A 20,471-nucleotide genomic window follows, 5' to 3' on the forward strand; every position below is an offset into this window, starting at 1 on the left:
ATAGTGAGAACGAGGAATGGGACTGAAAGCAGTGGGACTTTTCTTACCTTTCATAGCATGAAAAAGAGATTGTTCAAAGCTGAGTAATCAGCATATACAGGTGTAAGCAAATTAGTCAGTATATGGAAGAAATGATCAGGAGAACTAAAAGCACATTTTGGTAAAAAGAGATTGCCTCTGGGGAGTGGGCCTGGATTGGAGAGTGAGGTGGGCAGGAGACATGTATTTTGTCATAAGCTCTTTGGTCCCGTTTTATTTATGATTTTTTTTTTATCATGTGCATGAATTGTTTTGATAAAAGTAATATTTTCAAATTAAAAAAACCCAGATAGGTACTTATTTTAGTCTTAGATAGAAAAGATTGGTATTTAAATATATAAACAATTCCTACATTACAATTAGAAAAATATGACAACCCAACAGGAAAATGGGCAAAAGATATGAACAGTCTAAGAAAAGAAAACTTGAATGGGCAAAAGATGCGTAAAGATTCTCAACCTCAAAAAAAAGGAAAATCCAAACTAAAACAATATCTACCAGATTCACAAAAATGTTAGTCTGACAATATCAAGTGTTGACAAGGAAGCAGAAACTTACATATAGTGTTGGTGGAAGAAAAATTGGTACTACCTCTTTAGCGAGGACTTTGGCAATATCGAAAAAGAATAGAGATAAGCATACCCTTCAACCCAGAAATTCAATTTTTAGTTATATATGCTAAAGAAACAAGTAAATGGGCACAAGGATAAGTGCACAATCTGTGTAAAAGCAAAGAACTGTAAACAGCTTAATATTAATAATCCTATGAATAATTATAGCTAATATGTATCAGATGCTTATTGTGCCAGGCTCTGGACTAGTGCTTTAAATATATTAATTAATTTAATATTCAGAGCCACACTATGAGGTTGTTACTATTATAATCTCTATTTCACAAATGAGGAAATGGGGGAACAGAGGTGTGAAGTAACTAGTTCAGATGCCTATCAACAGAGAATGAAAATATAAGTTGGTGTGGAATCAAGAAATGAAATAATATAGAACAGAGTTTTTGAAGAAATAGATCTATGATGTATCATCAAAGATAAATTTCAAAAACATCAGCGAGTAAAAAAATCAAGTTGAACAACAGCATGAACAATATGGCAGAGTACTTATCCAAAGTTTAAAAATATACGAAATAACACTAAATTGTATATGGATTTATGCATAAGCAATAACTAAAAACAAGGTCGAAGCATACACATTAATTGGGAAGTGGTGAGGTAGGGAGGGTGTCTTAGTTTCCTAATGCTGCAGAATGCAAAACACCAGAGACGGATTGGCTTTTTAAAAAGGGGGTTTATTTGGCTACACAGTTACAGTCTTAAGGCCATAAAGTGTCCAAGGTAAACATCAGTAATCAGGTACCTTCACTGGAGGATGGCAAATGGCGTCCAAAAAACCTCTGTTAGCTGGGAAGGCACGTGGCTGGCGTCTGCTCCAAAGTCTGGTTTCAAAATGGCTTTCTCCCAGGACGTTCCTCTCTAGCAAGCTTGCTCCTCTTCAAAACGTCACTCACAGCTGCACTCCATCCTCTGAGTCAGCACGTTTATATGGCTCCACTGATCAAGGCCCACCCTCAATGGGTGGGGCCATGCCTCCACAGAAATATCCCATCAGTTATCGTCCAGAGTTGGGTGGGGCGCATCTCCATGCAAACAACCCAATCCAAACATTCCAACTTAATCCCCACTATTATGTCTGCCCCACAAGACTTCATCAAAGAATATGGCTTTTTCTGGGGGACATAATACATTCAAACTGGCACAGAAGGGAATAGGATTGAGGAAGGGTATAAAGGGGTTTAATATGCATTTTTAAGGTCCTATTTTAAAAAATTACATGCAAATATAACACAAGGTTAACATCTCTTAAATCTGTGTAGTGGGTACATGTGTATTCATTATATATACTCTAACTTTAAATATTTAAAAATATTTCTTATTAAAAAAAAATCTGACACAAAAGTCAAATCACACAAAAGAAATTTGATCTGAGGTTATGTTTGGGGGGTAAAACTTTTAAAATGAATAAAGACATTCATATCAGTAAACATTTATAGAACACTGTGCAGTAAAGGATTAACCTTGCCAAAGAAAGGTTTGGCCTTTTGCCTTTGACCTCTGGGAGGTAACCTCTCTAATAACAGTATGTTTGTTTACCTGGGGGCCTTGGACTACACCAGGTAGTCTATGCTAACAACGTGATTTATGGTGGGAGACTTGGGTCACATAGCATCAGCTCAACTTCTGTAAGGGCTGGAGACTAAAGTCGGACATGCAGGCCATCAGCCATGTCTATGTACCTACTCCCAATAGAAACTCTGGACACCAAGACTTGGGCGAACTTTCCTGGTTGGAAATACTTCATGCATATTGTCACATATAGGTGCTGGGGGAAATCAGTGCTGCCAGCACAGCTCCCCTGGGAAAGGGTAACTGACATCTCCATGCCTGTTCTCTCCTGACCCTACCCCATGTGCCTTTTTCCCCATTGCTGATTTTAAGCTGTGTACTTTTACTGTTATAAACTAGGATCTTGAAGATAATAGCTCTTCTTAGTTCTGTGAGTTCTTTTAGTGAATTTGTGAACCCGAGTGTAATCTTGGGGACCTTGTGAATTTGCAGACATGTTTCTCGGATTTAATAAAATTAAATGATCCTAAATGTCATTTTGGAGACTTGGTTCAGCTTTACAGACAACAGAGAATCTGATTACTTTCTGGTCTGACTTTCTAGAAGCATAATACTCATTGTTAAATGATGGTCCAACCTCTCAAATATTTTAAAGATGACATAGCAGATGTCTATTAAGTAGGCAAAAGAGAATCACTGCATTGAACCATGAATAAAATTAGAAATATTTGGATGCCATAGCAGCATCAACTTGAATCAGCAGCTAGCTGGTAGAAAGAACAGATAGGAGGAAATTGCAGTAATTCAGAGGACAGGGAAGGAGGACCCAGATTCGGACCACTGACATGCCTATCAGAGAAACATTTACAGCAGAATCAGTGGGGATTAGGGACTGCTCAAAGATAGCAAGGACAATGGTTAACAAAGGAGATGAAAGTGGACTAAGTTAATCAAAAAAGAACTCATTAAGTCTACCTAAACTAAATCTAAAGAACAGTCAATGTACAGACAGTTGCTTGACATAGCATTCTCAGTATGCAACTAAAGAATATAAAATGGTACCTAATACTTTCATACTTTAGAAGCCTGTTCTAACTCCCAATTAAAGAGTAGAATAAATTAATAAATTATTCTCTATTCTATGACATAGGGCTTAGAGTATGTAAAAAACAATCCCCGAAACCTTCAACTGGGATGCAACCTATTGTAACTTTAATCTGGTTTTATGCTAATTGTGCAGTATTTTTAAAGGTGAATCACTCTTATGAGTGATTTTATTTAAATGGCTCTGGGTTAATTATTAATTTCTGACCCAGACTCCATAAGGTAATTCAAAAATTTTCTTAATTCACCAGCCAGAACCCTTCATGGTAGGGCGCATCTAATTGGATTGGAAAAATGCCTTCTTGTCTCACTCAAATAACCTGCTAAGAAAAAAGTTAGGAAAAACATTTAAATTTAAGCACGGAAAAAACTCTATAATATTTAAGAGTAGCATTCATTCTGGAAAATAGGGATTGTAAGAACTAGACAGGTTTTGTATAAATTATTTATGGTTTTAATTTTTTTAAAGCAAGAAACCAAACTAAAATTCAGGAGTCTACTTATTTGTTTATTTAAATCTGCCAAGGAATCAGGATATCTCCTTACATTTCCTCCCTCAGGCTTGTGGGGCTTGGAGTCTTTCCTGTCTAAACTGTATGTTCTTTGATCTAACTTTTTCCTTTGAGTCCCTGTTAAGGAAAAGTCTTTTGGGGCTAGTTCCTTCAAGGAACTACAGTATATGCTCCCTATGGACCACAGGGGTATTATCAGGGCAGTAATGAAGGTCGAAACATCAGCTGGGAACAGATCCCAAGGAAAGGCCAATAAAGAGTCTTTGAAGATACACGTTATTGGAAACTGCCCAGTGCTCTAATCTTAGCATAAATTAATTTTGGGTTGTATTAATTAGCAAGTTTTAATATTTGCTGTCTTAAACAGTGTTTTAAAACCATGGGGATTTGACTCAAATAAGTTATTGGGCTCTCTGAGACCTGACCAAAGGAAGAAAAAACAAGTGCCCCAAAGATCTGAAGAGCACAGATGGGTACAGCCTTCTTAGATTTGAGGGGCTGAATCATTCTTCTCAGGCAGTTTTGTTTTGTGAGCATTTCAATGGTCATCACCCGGAAGCATGAACTCTTTTACATAATTCACACATTTGTCATGAGTATATGGAAATTATATGCAAAGTTTACAGGTTGCTGAAATAAAAAAAAAAAAAAAAAAAACTTTATATAAAAGGGCCTAATGGGTGTCAGGGATTGATTTAGGTGATGAATGTACAACTATGTAATGGTACTGTAAACAATCGAAAGTATGATTTGTTTTGTATGACTGCATGGTATGTGACTATATCTCAATAAAATGAAGATAAAAAAAAAAACAAAAAAAAAAAAAAACCCACACAGGCCCAGACATTTGCTGACACTTGCTGACACTTGGATATGCTTGGAGATGGACATTTGGAGATGTTAAGATAAGAGATGGAGCCCAGAGTTTGCCCTGGGATATGCTAAGGAAGGACCCCCCCAGGCACTTAGAGAAAACATCCTGGGAGAAAGAACCAAGAATGCACAAGAGCTGAGAGTAGATCTGAGAGAGGAGCTGAAACACAACCTGGAATTAGCAGATGAAAGCCACATGCCTTCAGAGAACAGATTTTCTGGATGCCATCGGTCATCCTTCACTGAAGTATCATCTTGTTGCTGCCTTAGTTTGGACACTTTTAAGGCCTTAGAACTTTAAATTTGTAACCAAATAAACCCCCTTTATAAAAGCCTATTCATTTCTGGTATGTTGCATAATGGCAGCATTAGCAAACCAGAACAATGCCTTTAATGCAATATTCTGTGTGATGGCTTCTGGAAGTGCAGGTGCTCCAGCTCCCTTCTGGGGCAGAGGACAAGGAAGGTGACCAATGTTCTGGAATTTGAAAGTATTGATGATTGCACAACTTTGTGGGTATACTAGAAACCCCATATTTGTACACTTTAACAGGGTGAATTATTTATGGTATGTAAATTATATCTCAATTAATGAACAGAATAGACTCAGCATGTTATACATTTTGATGCATATTTGAAATTTTAGGTTTTAGTGAGTAAATGTGTTACTCAATTTGATGACCAAGAAAGAAGCATAGCTCAAATGTAAATGTAAAAATATTTATTCTGGGTCTATAAAAATATTGTGATTATGTAAGTGGAGTCTGAAACATCCTGCTACCGTATTTTCTTGTGCTTAGTGAAAACAAATAAATGATTCTTTGCAAGAAAAAAAAAAAAAAAAAAAAGGCATGTTTAAATAAAGGCTGTCAGAATTGCTAATGGATACCAAGTGTGAGGATTTTTTTTTTAAACTCCAGGTCTTCCCTAGTCATAAAAAAGGCACAATTTAAAAATGAACAGTACAAAATAACAATACTAGGTTATTTCTTTTAGGAAATTAGACAGCAGACAAAACCTCGCAACTGGTTTGGTATAATGTGCCTTGTCACTTTGCTGCCAAAGGAAGAGGATTTCTCTACAGGAATCATCCTCTTATCCATCCTCCTAATACTGAGGCCCATGTGCCTACAGTTTCTCTGCACAGGGCCTTTGGATGGCTGTGCTCTTTTAGTTTACATTTTGGTCATCAAGACAGTTTTTCTAAGTAAGAGTTGCAGGAAACTCAAAGAATCCTTTTCAATAACTACTTAGTGTTGTCCACCTCTTTCTAGTTTGGGACCTAGAATAGTTACTTCTCTGAGTCTGTTTCCTTTCTCCTCTATATAAGGAATATTGTATTCTTAACTTGGAAGATAGCATAATGATTATAGAAAATGATAATTATTATAACTTCTACTACTTATTGAAAGCTTACTGTGATCAGGCACTGTGTAAAAACTCTCACGTGATATCTCATCAAATCCTTCTAGCTACTCTATACTGCATGTATTACTATCCTATCTTTAGAAATAAGAAAATTGAAGCTCAGAATAATCAGGAACCTAGCCCAAGTCACATGCCAACTCAGTGGTGAACCTGGGATTAATCTTTCCAGCACATAATGCAGGTAAAGTACCCAGCAAACTACCTGGTGCATAGTAAATACTAGTAATTTAAAATCATCTTTATTACTGCTATTGCTATAACTATTAAATTATATAACTGGTGCCTAAAAGAAAAAAAATTTAAAAATATGATTTCTAAGATTTTTTAAAGCTTTATTCACACACTATACAAGCCATACAAAGTATATAATCAATGGCTCTTGTTATAATCACAGAGTTGTGCATTCATCACCACAATTAATTTGAGAACATTTTCCTTGCTCCATAAAGAAATATCCCATATCCCTTAAACCTTCCTATTATTGGCACTTAGCACTGGTATGGTACCTTTGTTACAAATGATGGGAAGAATTTATAATATTGTTAATTATAGTCCATAGTTTGCATTAGCTGTATTTTTCCCATATACCACCCTATTATTAGCACCTTGTAGCAGTGATATACATTGTTCTAGTTCATGGAAGAAGAACACTCATATTTCTACGATTAGCCACATTCTTGTCCACAGTAAGGTTCACTATGTTCTACTGTTCCATATTGTAACCTCTAGCTTTCCTTCTAGTGACATACATGACCCTAAACTTCCCCTTTCAACAACAATCACACCCACAATTCAGTGCTGTTAATTACACTCATGATAATGTGCTACAATCACCTCTATCCATTTCCATTTACAATCAACCTTATTAAAAATTCTGCACAAATTATCAGCTCCACATTCTCTACCATCATTCTATCTCCTTGTAACCTATATTCTAGATATTAATTCCATGAGTTTGCTCATTATAATTAGTTTATATTAGTCAGATCATACAGTATTCGACCAGTTCAATCTCTTACTTGTGATTGGTTTGCCCAGGCTTTCTATTTCTTTAAAGTCATGTTCATGTATTTCAAAGAACTTGTACATTTCATCAAAGTTGCTCATAATATGCTGGCTCATGGTTGTTCATATTATCCTCTTACAATTTTTTTTATTTCTGGGGGAGAGTAGTAATGTCTTCTCATTTCTGATTTTATTTATTTGCATCTTCTCTCTTTTCTCTTTGTCAGTCTAGCTAAGGTTTGTCAATTTTATTGATTTTCTCAAAGAACCAACTTTTGGTTTTGTTGATTCTATTATCTTTTATTCTCAGTTTCATTTATTTCTGCTCTAATCTTTATTTATTTTTCTTCTGCTTGCTTTGGTTTTCTTTTTGTAATTCTTTTTGTAGTTCCTCTAAGTGTGCAGCTAGGTCTTCAGTTTTAGCTCTTCTTTTTTAATGTAGATGTTTAGGGCTATAAATTTCCCTCTCAGCCCTGCCTTCACCTGCATTCCAGAAGTTTTGCTATGTTATGTTCTCATTTTATTTGTCAAGAGTTATTTACTGATTTCTCTTCCAATTTCTTCTTTAAGCCAAGATTGTTTAAGAGCATGTTGTTTAACCTCCATGTATTTGTGAATTTTCCAGTTCTCTGCCTGTTATTGATTTCCAGGTTCATTCCTTTATGATCAGAGAAAGTGCTTTGTATAGTTTAGATCTTTTTAAAATTATTGAGACCTGTTTTGTGACCCAACATGTGGTCTAAGAAGATTTTAAATATATATAAAAATACATTATGGCCTAATGTGTGTTTCAGTAAAGACTGCAAGGCCTAAGATAAACTTTGTAAATAAAATTTCATGGTTAAATAAGTTTTGGAAATGCTGTATATTTTATTCTGCTCCTTGAGATTCAAAGGAAACATCAACATATTAAAGGCTCCGAGAAATCTACAGAAAAGAAAACGAATAGTCTAGATCAAGCCAAAGTTTTCAAATATATTTGACAAAGGAATCCTTTCTTCACATGATACTTAGGACCATCCCTTGAAGTCAGTATTCTGTGGAAAACACTTGAGAAAAATGAATGTATTGAAATTCCTCTTTAATGTTGAGCCTGTGTGTTTTGATGAGTTTCCTTTTTTTTTTTTTTTTTTGGCAACTCAACTCGCTGCTGTGGATGGGCTGTGAAATATCAGGGCTGACAATAAAGGCTTTCTGACATTTAACTGTTAAGCTTAAAATTTTTGTAGGCCTTTCTCACAGCAGTACAACATTTCTTTCTACTTCTCTCCATCTTCTGGTCACAGGAAAAATCCTAACCCTTTCTTGAAATTCAGCTCATAGTATTTCTTAACTCTCCTTATAGACCTTATTTTTTTATACCATTCAATGGCTTCTAAAGTTTTGTTGAACTCTAATATAAACCTTACTGCTATAACTTTTCACATGCTTATAATTCCACAAATAAATTGTAAGTTCGTTAGTGTCTAGAATCATGCATTGCATTGCACTATGCATATCCCTAAAAGAGCATGAACACAGTGCATGACACATTCATTCATTCATTCTTTAATCCATTCAACAAATATGCATTGAGCATCTACCAAGTGCTAGACCCTAAGTGCTGGGGTATAACAGTAAACAAGACAAACAAGGTCATCAGCACCCTAATGGAGATTATTCTACTGGAGGAGATAGATAAATAAGTGATGAAGTAAGTACATAATATAATATCAGATAAGGACCAGTGGTATGAATTAATAAGGGCATCTGAAAGCGTGAATGAGAGGAGGTTACTTTAGCTTGGGTATTCAGGTAAGGCCTCTCTGAAGAGGGAAAATTTATGCTGAAACCTGAATAACAGCAAAGAGTCAGCCATGCAATGAGAAGACGGGGAAAAAAGTGTTTAGGCCAGAGGCAAAGGCCCGAGGAAAGGCCAGGAAATGCCCGGAGGAAGGCTGAATTTGCCAAGATAGAGGAATAGCAGAAAAGCCAGTGTGGCTGCAGCAGACAATAAGCAGGGGGAATCATACAGGGGAAGAAGAGCCAAAAACAGATGACTGAGAAAGGAAAATCAGGAGAATAAGGTGTCAAGAAATTCAACAAGAGACTGAAATGCTGCTAGAATGAAGGAGTGCTCAGCTGAGTTGAAAGCATAAGACCTAGATGAGGATAGAAAAGGAACCACTGGATTGGCCAACATGGAGGAAACAAGAACAGTTTCAGTGGAGTGGTGAGGATTGAAGATGGATAAGAACGGGTTGAGAGAAGAATGAGAGATGGGGACTTACAAGCAGTCATTGCAGACAGTCTACGTAAGGAATTTGTCTCTGAAGAGGAGGGGAAAAATTGTGGCAGCAGTTGGAAGAGACACAGAGACAAGACAGGACTTCCCCCCAACAGGGACTGAATCATGTTCAGGTCTTACTCTGTGGTTCTGTGGGTACGAACCCATTTGAAAATAGGACTTTTGAAGATGCTATTATTAAAATGTGGTCTCATTTGTGAATAGCGTCTTTGAAGATTCTATTTTGGATGAGGCCAAACTGAAATAGGGGGAGTTTTTTCTTTATCTGTATTACAGTAGGCCTTTAAACAGGAAATTCAGATGCAGTCCAAGAAGCCAGAAGACATAGAAACTGAAAGCCAGAAGAAGTAGAAACCAGAAGTCAGAGAAAGCCACAGGAGGAGACCAGGTGACACGAGCCAAGGAAGTCCCAACGATTGTGGTAAGCCAGCACCAGAGTACTACAGACTTCAGGGAGAAAGCACGGTCTGTTGACGCCTGGGTGTGGGACCTCTAGTCTCAAAGTCATGAGACAATAATTTCTCATGGTTTCAAACAACCCATTGTGTGGTATTTACTCACAGCAGCTCTGGCAAACAAAGACTCCCCCCCCCCCATCCTAAGAAGGGAGATACTGGAGCTTATCTGTACAGACTCAGGAGTGACTAATTATGTAGAAAGAGAGGAGCTGATTGAACACATAAGTGTTTGCTTATTTTAATTATTATAGATTTTTAAATGAGCTTGAGTCACATTAGACTGAATAGAACGTTGTTTTCCAATATACAAGTTGTTTTTGTGACAACCCCCAGGACTTAAAACTGGGTGGTAATACTAATCATAATATTAGTTTAATATGTATTTAGTAATTATGCACCAGGCATGTTTCATGAGCCTTACAAACATATAGCTCCTTATTTTTCTGAATAACCACCAGAGTAGGTACGATAACAGTCCTCATTTTACATTTGCGGGAAATGAGGCACAGAGAGTTAAGTAACTTGTCTAGTATCACGTAGGTAGTAAGCAATAGAACCAGGATTCACATGCAAATAATCTGACTCTGAAACACCCAACATACCAGGATAATCTGTTAAGAGATTTCACATCTATTGGCACTTCCTAAGTTCATGACATGCTTTATGATTCATCTCTTCTTAGTTACCTGCCCTTTCTCCAACATGATAGGGTTACATAAAAGGTCAATGGAAATGCTTTTCAACCTTTCTCTAGTTGCAGTCATCTTACCAGACAGTTCAACCATTAAATGTGAAACAGGAATCATATTTTCTCTGTTTTAGAATATTTATAAACATATTATACATTAAAATATTTTTTGACAGTTAAACAATACAGTTTTCTTCCACATAAATATTCCTTCTATATACACATTTGATTCACATTTATATATCATTTTAATGGTTGTATGATATTCAAATGTTGGGATGTACCACAGTTTACTTAATTCTTTAAATACACATGCTTATATATAAGAATATATTATTCTTAATAACAAGCTACTGCCTAACAAAAATAATACCACTCATTCCTTAATTTAATAAATATTTACTGTGTCCATTTTGTGTCACGCAACCATTAAAAATCATGCTTTCTAACACTATTTATAAACAAGGGGAAAATGCTCACACAAAAATGCAAAGGAAAAATTTGCAGGATACAAAATTAAAAGTGAATTATGCAAGCAAAGTAGTAAAAACAAATAAATCACACACTCAAACACAGAAGGAAGAGAGAGAGAGAGAAAGAGAGAGAGAGAAACCGGAAGTAAATATACACAATATAAGCAATAGTTATAATTTCTGAGTGGTAAGATTAAGGATGATTTTTATTTTCTTCTGCTTGCCCTTCTTATTTTCTCATTTTTTACAATAAACATATATTACATTAATCAGAAAAAATGTTATTTCAAAAATTAAGTATTTCTGCATTTTATGCCAAGAGCATCTGCATTACCAGACATCTGATTTGAAGCTAAAGTGGAATCCATTAAGGCAGTAAGGCCAAGGGGAATGTGAACATTTTTATCATTGCAATTATTCAATAATAATGCTCCAAATTATCCCACTGCCAGAAGCATTATTCAGGATGTATATGTGTGTGTTGGGGGAACACTACATAATTATCCATGTTAATTAGTACTATATATAACAAATGATGGACAATTAACATGGAGCTTTACTTCTTATTACTAGATCTACCTAGCAGAGAAAGAAACAGAAAGAGGGACTCAGGAGACATTTTCAAGGGAAAAAAAAATGTTAAGTATAGACACTTTCTTTTTCAGGATACACTTTAAGGTGCCTCTTTTTCTTTCCTTTTAGATTTTGTGAAAAATTTCAGACACTAAAAAAAATGTATAGTAAACCCTGTGTTCCCATCAACCAGCTTCAATAGTTATCCACATTTTAAAGGACTTTCTTTCCAACTGCTTATCCTGCACCAGTAAGAAATAACAATATTTATGAAGAGTAAAGCTGTCTTTATAGAAAAAAATTAACTGGAAAAAAAGAAATGCTTTTTAAAATACGTCACCCGATGGAATTGCATTAAGCTTTGAAGTTCTCAAATAGTTTCTAAAGCCTGCTGATATAGTTACCACCTTTCCCATCCATTTGCCCTTCCTCTCTAATCTCTAAAAGCTACAACTATTTGAATGCATTATTATGCTTGCAAAATGGAATAACAAAAATAAAGAAAAAATAGTAAAAATAAAGCAAGCAAACAGTAAACTGGGAAATGCAAAGCCATAGGACAAAACCGGGGGAAATGGTGAGCACTCACCCAAGGGAAGTGTGGCCAAGAAAAGAGCCCCCAGACAAGCTGCCCAGGCAGGGAAGGCCGCTTCATTTTATAGAGATCATGAAGCAGGGCAAGTGGAACACTCTCAAACTGTCACCTGCTCGTACCTACCCAAACTGTTGTCACTGCTTGTGGGCCAGGAAGCAATTCTATCCCTCAGCTTCTTTTTACAGGAGTTGTCTGACTCCATAGAAAGCTCTACTTCCTCCTTCTTAATTTCTCTAATGAGTTGCATGCGGCACCTTGTAAAATCCTGAAAGGAAATCTTCCCATTTTCATCTGCACCCAGTTGATTCATGATCTCGGCCACAGAACTTTCCATATTCAGTTGGCGACAGACCATCAACAAGTCATTTCTATAAATGGAATTAAACAAAATATACTTTATTAGGAGATATATTTGATTTAGAGAAATGGTTAATGAAAAAAAAGAATGCATTTCTTTAAAATATCCACACATAGTAATCTTATTTCCAATTTTGTCATTGCTTCTAGAAAAGTGGTAAATATACAAAAATCTGTTTCATCTGGGTTATTCTAGACAAGAACTCCATTATTCTTTGGAAGTGAGGCAACTATTAATCCTTTGTTCTTCTTTCCTTCCTGCTTCCACGCCCTTTCCTCCCTCTTTTTTCTTTTGAAATTGATGGAATACCTGTAGTGTGTAGCACTATAATTTCACTATAAAATAAGGTTATAGAACATAGAAAAGACATTGTTTCTCCTCTTGGCAGAGTTTAAAATCCAGTCAAGTTGTAAAAGAAAAACAAAGATTTTAACAAGCTGTTTTCAGGTTTCTGGACCAACAGCCAACTTTAGAAATTCTTTAAAATGTTATTTAAATAAACTTTCTTGTACTTCTTGATTTACTTTGAACATTTTTCATCTTTCCATCAGCAATTAGTAAGCTCTGAGTCTCAGACTAGAAGTCAAAATCACAATTTTTCTCTGGGACTAGACATGTAATGTAAATGTGTTACAAAAGTGGATGTATCTGAGACAAGAGGGTTGGTGTGTCCTTTCCACTGGTGGAGTCTGCGGCTGGACTGGGGAAGAATATCCAGCCTAAAGGCTCTAAAATTAAGAAAAGGAAAACAAGAATAACACTATGCTGGTCATGAAAATGTATATGGAGGCCCTCAATTTGAGCCCTGAGATACATGCTTTGTTCTTTTTTTTCTAAACAAACTCCTTTGGAATACATTTTGTTCACACTGCTTTGACTATAAGTCTCAAAACTTAACAGAAAGCTCAAAACTTAACAGAATTTAAGAGCTGGAAGAGACATTAGAAACTAGTCCATGATTGTAAGACTAATTAGTGCTTTTGCCTCAACAAATCACCAAAGTTCAATCACCTTTAGAACAGCAATTTGATATTTACTGATATCTGAAACCTAACCATGAAAAGTAAGACTGACTCTTCTGTTCCAGTCACCCTTCACAAATCCCTTCTCATGGCTAATGCTAATATGATCTCCTCAAGCTTCCTGGGCTCAAAGAATTGCAGTAATTTTTAATATCTTCACAGTCACTCCACCTTACCCCTAAGTAACCCTTCCCCCAAGTTTTCTTTCCCTAGTTCCTAGTGTCCAACTCATCATCAAATTTCTGTTGGTCTTGTCCCTAAAACACTTTTGTTTTTATTCAATACTGTGTTTTTCAACAGGCAAAACATTCTTCAAAATCTTTCTCAATTTATGCCAGGCCTGTTAAGCTAACCTCCTTATCAGATCACCCTGCTTCTACATGTCATCCTATTTTCATGTTTTATAAAAAATTTTTACACACAGCCACATGGTTTTATTTTATCTTGTTGTATGTGTATGTCTCTGTATATATGCTCATTATTTATGCATATGTATCTACATATATTTGTAAGGTGGATGGATGGGTAGATGACTAAATATACCCATGGCAGTGGGGTGGTAGATTAAATTGTTAGTCCTAATTTTTAATTCTCCTAGAGTAGTGTTCTACATCCATACCCTTGCCTAGGTCTCTAGACCAAAGACACTCACGGTAGGTGTGTCCTTCTCTACCCCTTAACTTCAAGCTTGACAATTAACTTGCGGAGGCCACTGGGATGTTAGTGGGATGGGTTTACACAGTTGGGCTCACCCCTTTCCACTTCTGCCATCTTCCTGAGAAGAACGTACCATGGTAGCTATTGCCCTTCTAGCCTGGGCCCCAGACTGAGCCACCCAGCCAACCTGCAGACCTGTGGCCTGATGCAGAGCTGCTCCAGCTGACTCAAAGGTGCGCGATCAAGAATAAATTCTCATTGTTTATGCCACAGAAATTTTTTTGATTGTTACCCAGCAACAGCTGATTGATACACTGGAATAACATTTTTTGAAATGCATTCATATGCTTATCTTTTTTGCCCTTGTTTGTTTACAACCTGCGTAACATTCTACTGGATGATTAGGATTGTTAAAGCAGGAATGCAAGCAGAGTCAATGTTCAGATTTTATGTTCTAAAATAATAATTTTTTAAAGATTTTTAAGCAGTAGTTTTAAAAATTAGGCTCAGTGGGAAATAAAGAGGTTTTCTAAACTCCAGAAGTTCACATAATAAATGTTAACATTATTAATTTCTGGATGGTAAGAATATGGTGTTTTCATTTTCTTATTTTTGTTCATCTATATTTCTTAACTGTCCACAATGTATTATACTACTTTTATAAATCACTATGTCATTTTTTAGGTTTTAAAAATGAGGATAATAATAGTACCTATCTCATAGAGTTGTTCTGAAGATAAATAAGATACTGTATGTAAAGCACTTAACATAGGTTCCTGGTACGTATTAAGTACTCAATAAATAGTAGTCCTTTTTATGATTATTTTATAATTATTGATCATAGCTTTTTCACAATGCCCCAGTTTCCTGATTATGTGTTTAGAAGTAAGCATGAACTGCTCAAGGGAAAAGGATGCTTGTTGAACTGAACTGACGCCCTCATTAAGTGGAACAGTCTGTTTGCAGAGACCCACCCCAACTCCCTGCCAGTGGCCCACTTAAGTACACTGGGCATCCTGCTGAGAAACCCAGCTCTCTACAGACTTGAGAAGCCCCATTCCTCAAAGAGCAGCTCAAAGAAGGATCCATGGTCTAGAAATGCCAACTCAGAGGAGAATGTATAACACTGCTTTTTTATTTTAAAAATGTGGGCCATTGACAGGCTAATATAAAACATAAAAAAAAAATTGTACTCTACTAAATTAAGTCAGATTACAACCTTTAAATAAAAGTGCTAGTTTTAAAAACTAAATTAAAGCTAAGTTCTTTTATTTCCTCTGTATTTAAAAATGTTTTTTATTGTGGTAACACAAAAATTTCCTATTTTAACTACTTTCATGTGTACAATTCAGTGTTATTAATTATTCATAATATTATGCTACCAAAACTACCCTTTCAGTTTAGAAATACATAACTAAAAATAATAATAAACATGCTTGCAGGGGAAGTACTATTATCCTTATGTTACAGAGTAAGATATAAATGCTGAAAGAGTCAGAAGTAATACGTGACAGAGCCAGGAATCTAAATCAAATCAGTCTGATTCCAAAACTCTTGTCTTTTCCATTCTGCCAGCATCTTGAGATGTCAAAGATACCTTACTTTTGCCATGTGAACACAATTATGAATAGCATTAATATGAGCAAATTGATTGTTAAAGATTATTAATTTATAATACTTTTATATTAAAACAGAAAGACCACACACATCTATATTTGTGTTATTCTTCTTTAAGTATGGATGAAAATATGAAGTTATATTTTTTGTCAATATGATGAGAAAATAAACTTGAAAGAAAAAAAATCCAAAAATTCTCCTTTACATATCAAGGGTTAAGTCTAGAGAAATTGGATCACAGGGTTTTTCTACAGGCCATTGTGCTAACTTGCTAGAAATGGCCCTCAGTGAATCACACCACCCTCTGACCATGCCCCTTTGTCATGTGTCCTCGCCATTCTTCCCATCAATTGTTGGAGGATATTTCCCTTCCCTGGGATCTGGACTGGCCTTGTGACTTGGTCTTGGCCAACGGAATGCGGCAGAAATAACATTCTAGGATTTCTGAACCCAGCCCTTTAGGTAAGCAAGTCTAGGCTATTCTGCTGGAAAGAGACCTCAGTTTACACGTGTGTGCAGAAGACCTAGAGATTACTACATGTCCTGATAACAGTACGGGGAAAGGATGTTCTGAGCATCAGGAGATGTTACAAGAGATCACGACTGGAGGTAAATGTCTGGAGGCACTTAAGCAGTAGATGCCTGCAAGATGACTAAACGGCCAAGCTGGTTTGGTTCCACCTGCAAGTAAAACTGCAGAGAGCTGAGGGATGAACCTACACCAATCACCACAGTGGAAACCAGTGAGGATCCAGAGGACAGCATGTGCGCCAGAGGCTGTTTTCACGTAAACTTCTTATTGCCTCTGTAAGGCATCTTGGTAAAGTGGGAGGAGGTGGGGCTGGAGGCCTACTTAACTCCTTGGAGGGGAAAAGCAGGCTTAGTAGCAGAGTTTAAACACTGAATTCACCCAAAGAGGCCGATTAAGCCTTAGAGAATCTTTAAGTGGAAGAAATAACATTAACTTCACCTGACAAATTTAAATTTCCCTGTTGCCCACCATTTCTTTCCTTTCCTTGCCCCACATTAGTGTTACTATGGCTCCAAACCAAGAAAGGAAACTTTAAAGAAAATAAATGTTTTCTGTTATTGTTGTGCTATCAGCTCTCCTCTATACCAATCAGAGGCTTTGTTTCTTTTAAAACATGGCTTCAAAAGTTTCTTCCCTGACTGCTTCTTCCCTACTAGTGGGGTATGAGGGGTAGTACTGGACGTCGTGCTCTGACAGAGGATCAGATTGGGGCCCCAGGACTGCCACCTGCACATGGGTGACTTAATCTTTGCCAGCTTTACCCTCCTCATTCATAAACCAGAGTTAGCAGTTAAATGTGAAAAGGCTTTGCAATCTGCATAGCAATATATATATATTCTCCATTCGTGCTCGGTGCCTCAGACTTTTAATACACTTGACTGTGATTACCCCCTCTTGCTCCATTAAGTATTTCCCTTTCTCCTGAATCATTTCCATCAGTACACAAAAATGCTATAACATCCTAAAAAGGCAAAACAAAAACAACCTAACCTTCCCTTGACCCTGCAATCCCCTTCAGCCATCATCCCATTTTTCTGTTTTCTTTGTATTTCTACATTTGTGTTTCCTTTGTATTTCAACTCCTTGAAACAGCTGTCCATATTTGATGTCTCCACTTCTTTATCTCCTACTCCCCCTTGACCCAATCTACTCCATCTTTTGTCTCCATCGCTTCTTGGAAACAACTTCTGTCAAGATGACCAACTTTCCCATTGTCAAATACAGAGGTCATTTCTCTTAATTGCAGTTCCTTCTTGGTCTCTTTTCCTGACCTCTAAATAAGGAGGGATCCAGAAATCTGTCCTTGGACCTCATCTCTTCTCCTTTAGGTAATCTTATTCTGTTCCACGAATTTAAATCCATAAATAGACTGATGATCCCAAGGTATAACTTCTGCTCAAAGAATCTCAGCAAGACTGAAGTCACCAATTGCTTAGTGACATCTCTACTTGGATGTCTGCTAGATATCTCAAACTTGACAAGTCCCAAACTGACCTTTGGATTTCCTCTTTTTCGAAACCACTTGTCCTCTGATCTTCTTCCTCATCTCAGCAAATAACATCAATGTTCTCCCAGCTCAAGTCCAAAACCTTAATATCTTCTTTGGCTCTTCCTTTCTCTTACACTCATTCCATCTATCAGTAGATACTACTGGCTCTCCTTTCAAAACACACCACATAGATGACCATTTCTCAGTATTTTCAATGATTACTGCAGTGCCACTCTGATCAGTCACTTGCACTACTGTAAAGTCAACCACCTGACGTCCTGGCTTCCACTCTCACACCTTTACAGGTCATCCCCCACCATAGCCAGACAGATTATTAAACACTGGAGATGTGGACATTTTTCTATATGGAACTTCCAATGGTTTCCCTTAATTTTAGCATTAAATTCAAAGTTCTACCCAAATTATGTGGCCCTGTTTCATTCCTTGACCTTGTTTCTTACCATTTTTTCCCGCACTCACTCTTGTCCAGCTCACTTGATGGTCCCACTATTCCTCAAACATGCCAAGCTTATTTCTGCCTCTGGGATTTTGTATTTGCTGTTCCCTCAGCCTGAAATGCTCTTCCCTCAGATATGCGTATGTATTGTTTCCTCATTTCTTTCGAGGTCTCAGCTCAAACGTAACCTCCTCAGAGAGGCCTTTCCTGATCACTTTACCTAAAATGAACTTCTGTGTTATCTCATGCTGCTTGATTTCTTTTAAATTCAGCTTTATTGAGATACATTCATATATCATACAATCATCCATTGTGTACAATCAGCTGTTCACTGTACCATCATACAGTTGTGCATTCATCACCCCAATCCTTGACATCTTCCCTACACCAGAAAGAATAAAAATAAGAATAAAAAATAAAAGTAAAAAAGAACACCCAAACCATCCCCCCCCATCCCACACTATTTTTCATTTAGTTTTTTCCCCCTTTTTCTACTTGCCCATCCATATACTGGATAAATGGAGCATGATCATGCTGCTTGATTTTTTATTTTTTTTATGCAATTTTATTGAGATAGAGTCACATGACATACAATCATTCAAAGTGTACAATCAGTTGTTCACAGTATTGTCATATAGTTGTCCTTTCATCACCACAAACTTTGAACATTTTCATTATTCCAAAAAATAAAATAAAAATTAAAATAAAAAAAGAACATCCAAAACATTCCATTCTCCTCCTCGCCCCATTGTTCATTTACTTTTTAAAAAAATACAGTTTATTTGAGATATATTCACACACCCTACAGTCATACACAGTGTACAATCAGTTATTCACAGCACCATCATACAGTTGTGCATTCATCACCAGAATCAATTTTTGATCCTTTTCCTTACTCCAAAATAAAAATAAAAGCAAAAAAGAACACTCACATCTTCCCATCCCCTCCATCCCACCCTATTCTTCACCTAATTTTTGTCCCCATTTTCCCACTCATCTGTACATACACTGGATAAAGGGAGTATGAGCCAGAGCACTTACTGATAACTTATTTGATATTTTTATGTTTGTTAGCTGCCTGCTCGTGAGGCTTCATGAGGCCAGGACCTTTGTTTATTTCATGATTGTATCTCTAGAGCTTAGAAACATATGAGGTACATATTAGGCTATCATAAGGATTTGTTGACAGCTGAAATGAAGAATGAAAGAAGGTCCAGTTTGAATCCTTCCAATGCTGTCCTGTTCTGCTAGCCCACTGAAGTCTACCGTGGTCCCATCCTTCCAATAACTCTTAGCACCTGCACAATTCTTTCGGTGACTATGCTCAGCTTTGTGACAACTTTTGGATTGTTGTACTAAAATTTTGTTTCTCTCTTGTTTTATTTTCACACATTCAAGTCTTATCCTCCTAACCTGATCACAGGCTCCTAGAAGCCAGTGTTTGCCCCACATTAATCTGCTTTGAGAACTGAGCAGCACCCATCACATCATCTTGTACACAGCAGATCTTCATCACACTTATTTGATAGATTGATTCATAAACCCTCTTTGGAGTCTCCTCTTTATCTGATATTCTCCCACATATATCTCTCTTAGTTTTGTGCCATGGAATGCAGCACATGGAGTGCTTACTAAGTATAAATGCTCAGTGGACATCATAAAAACAGAAACAATAACAAAACTGTAGCCTAAGTGATAGAATAGTTTAACAGTTTCTCTGTCTTAGGCAGGGAAAATTTCTTGGAGGAGGAGATACTATGCTGGAATTGTCCAAAAATAAGATAGTATACTGGAGAACGATTTCAGTAGCAATAACATCACCACATAAGATTCATGTCTTAAAAAAATATTTTATATACAGTTATTGACAAAAACATACACTCATTGTAGAAAATGAAAAGAAGCAAAAAGAAGGAAATACAAACTGCTTGTAATCCCACTACCTAGCAATAACCACTGAATATTTGGGTGAATATTCTCCAAGTCATTATTGTTACAAGTGCTCTACATACCTTATTTTCAGAGTACATCACCACGAGTCAAATGGATTCCAGTTTATGCTAAAGAAACTGGCCAAGTCATGTAATAGTTAGTTCTGTAGAGAGCATTAATCACTAGGCAGAAAACTAAAGTATGACTGAAGATAGATGCTTCTAATTCAAAATT

At 36.5% G+C, this 20,471-nt stretch overlaps 1 protein-coding gene across 2 annotated transcripts in view; it reads right to left on the reverse strand.

Annotated features, from left to right (window-relative positions):
• MCC (MCC regulator of WNT signaling pathway) overlaps nucleotides 1-20,471 on the reverse strand; it is a 621,876-nt gene that overhangs the window by 466,715 nt on the left and 134,690 nt on the right. For both annotated transcript variants that reach the window (XM_037800700.1, XM_037800699.1), the window contains exon 2: nucleotides 12,297-12,541. In XM_037800700.1, coding sequence (XP_037656628.1) covers nucleotides 12,297-12,541 — 245 coding nt within the window. The remainder of the gene's footprint in view (nucleotides 1-12,296; nucleotides 12,542-20,471) is intronic.

Source organism: Choloepus didactylus, chromosome 13 (assembly GCF_015220235.1).
Source record: "Choloepus didactylus isolate mChoDid1 chromosome 13, mChoDid1.pri, whole genome shotgun sequence".
In the NCBI taxonomy this organism is placed as follows: Eukaryota; Metazoa; Chordata; class Mammalia; order Pilosa; family Megalonychidae; genus Choloepus; species Choloepus didactylus.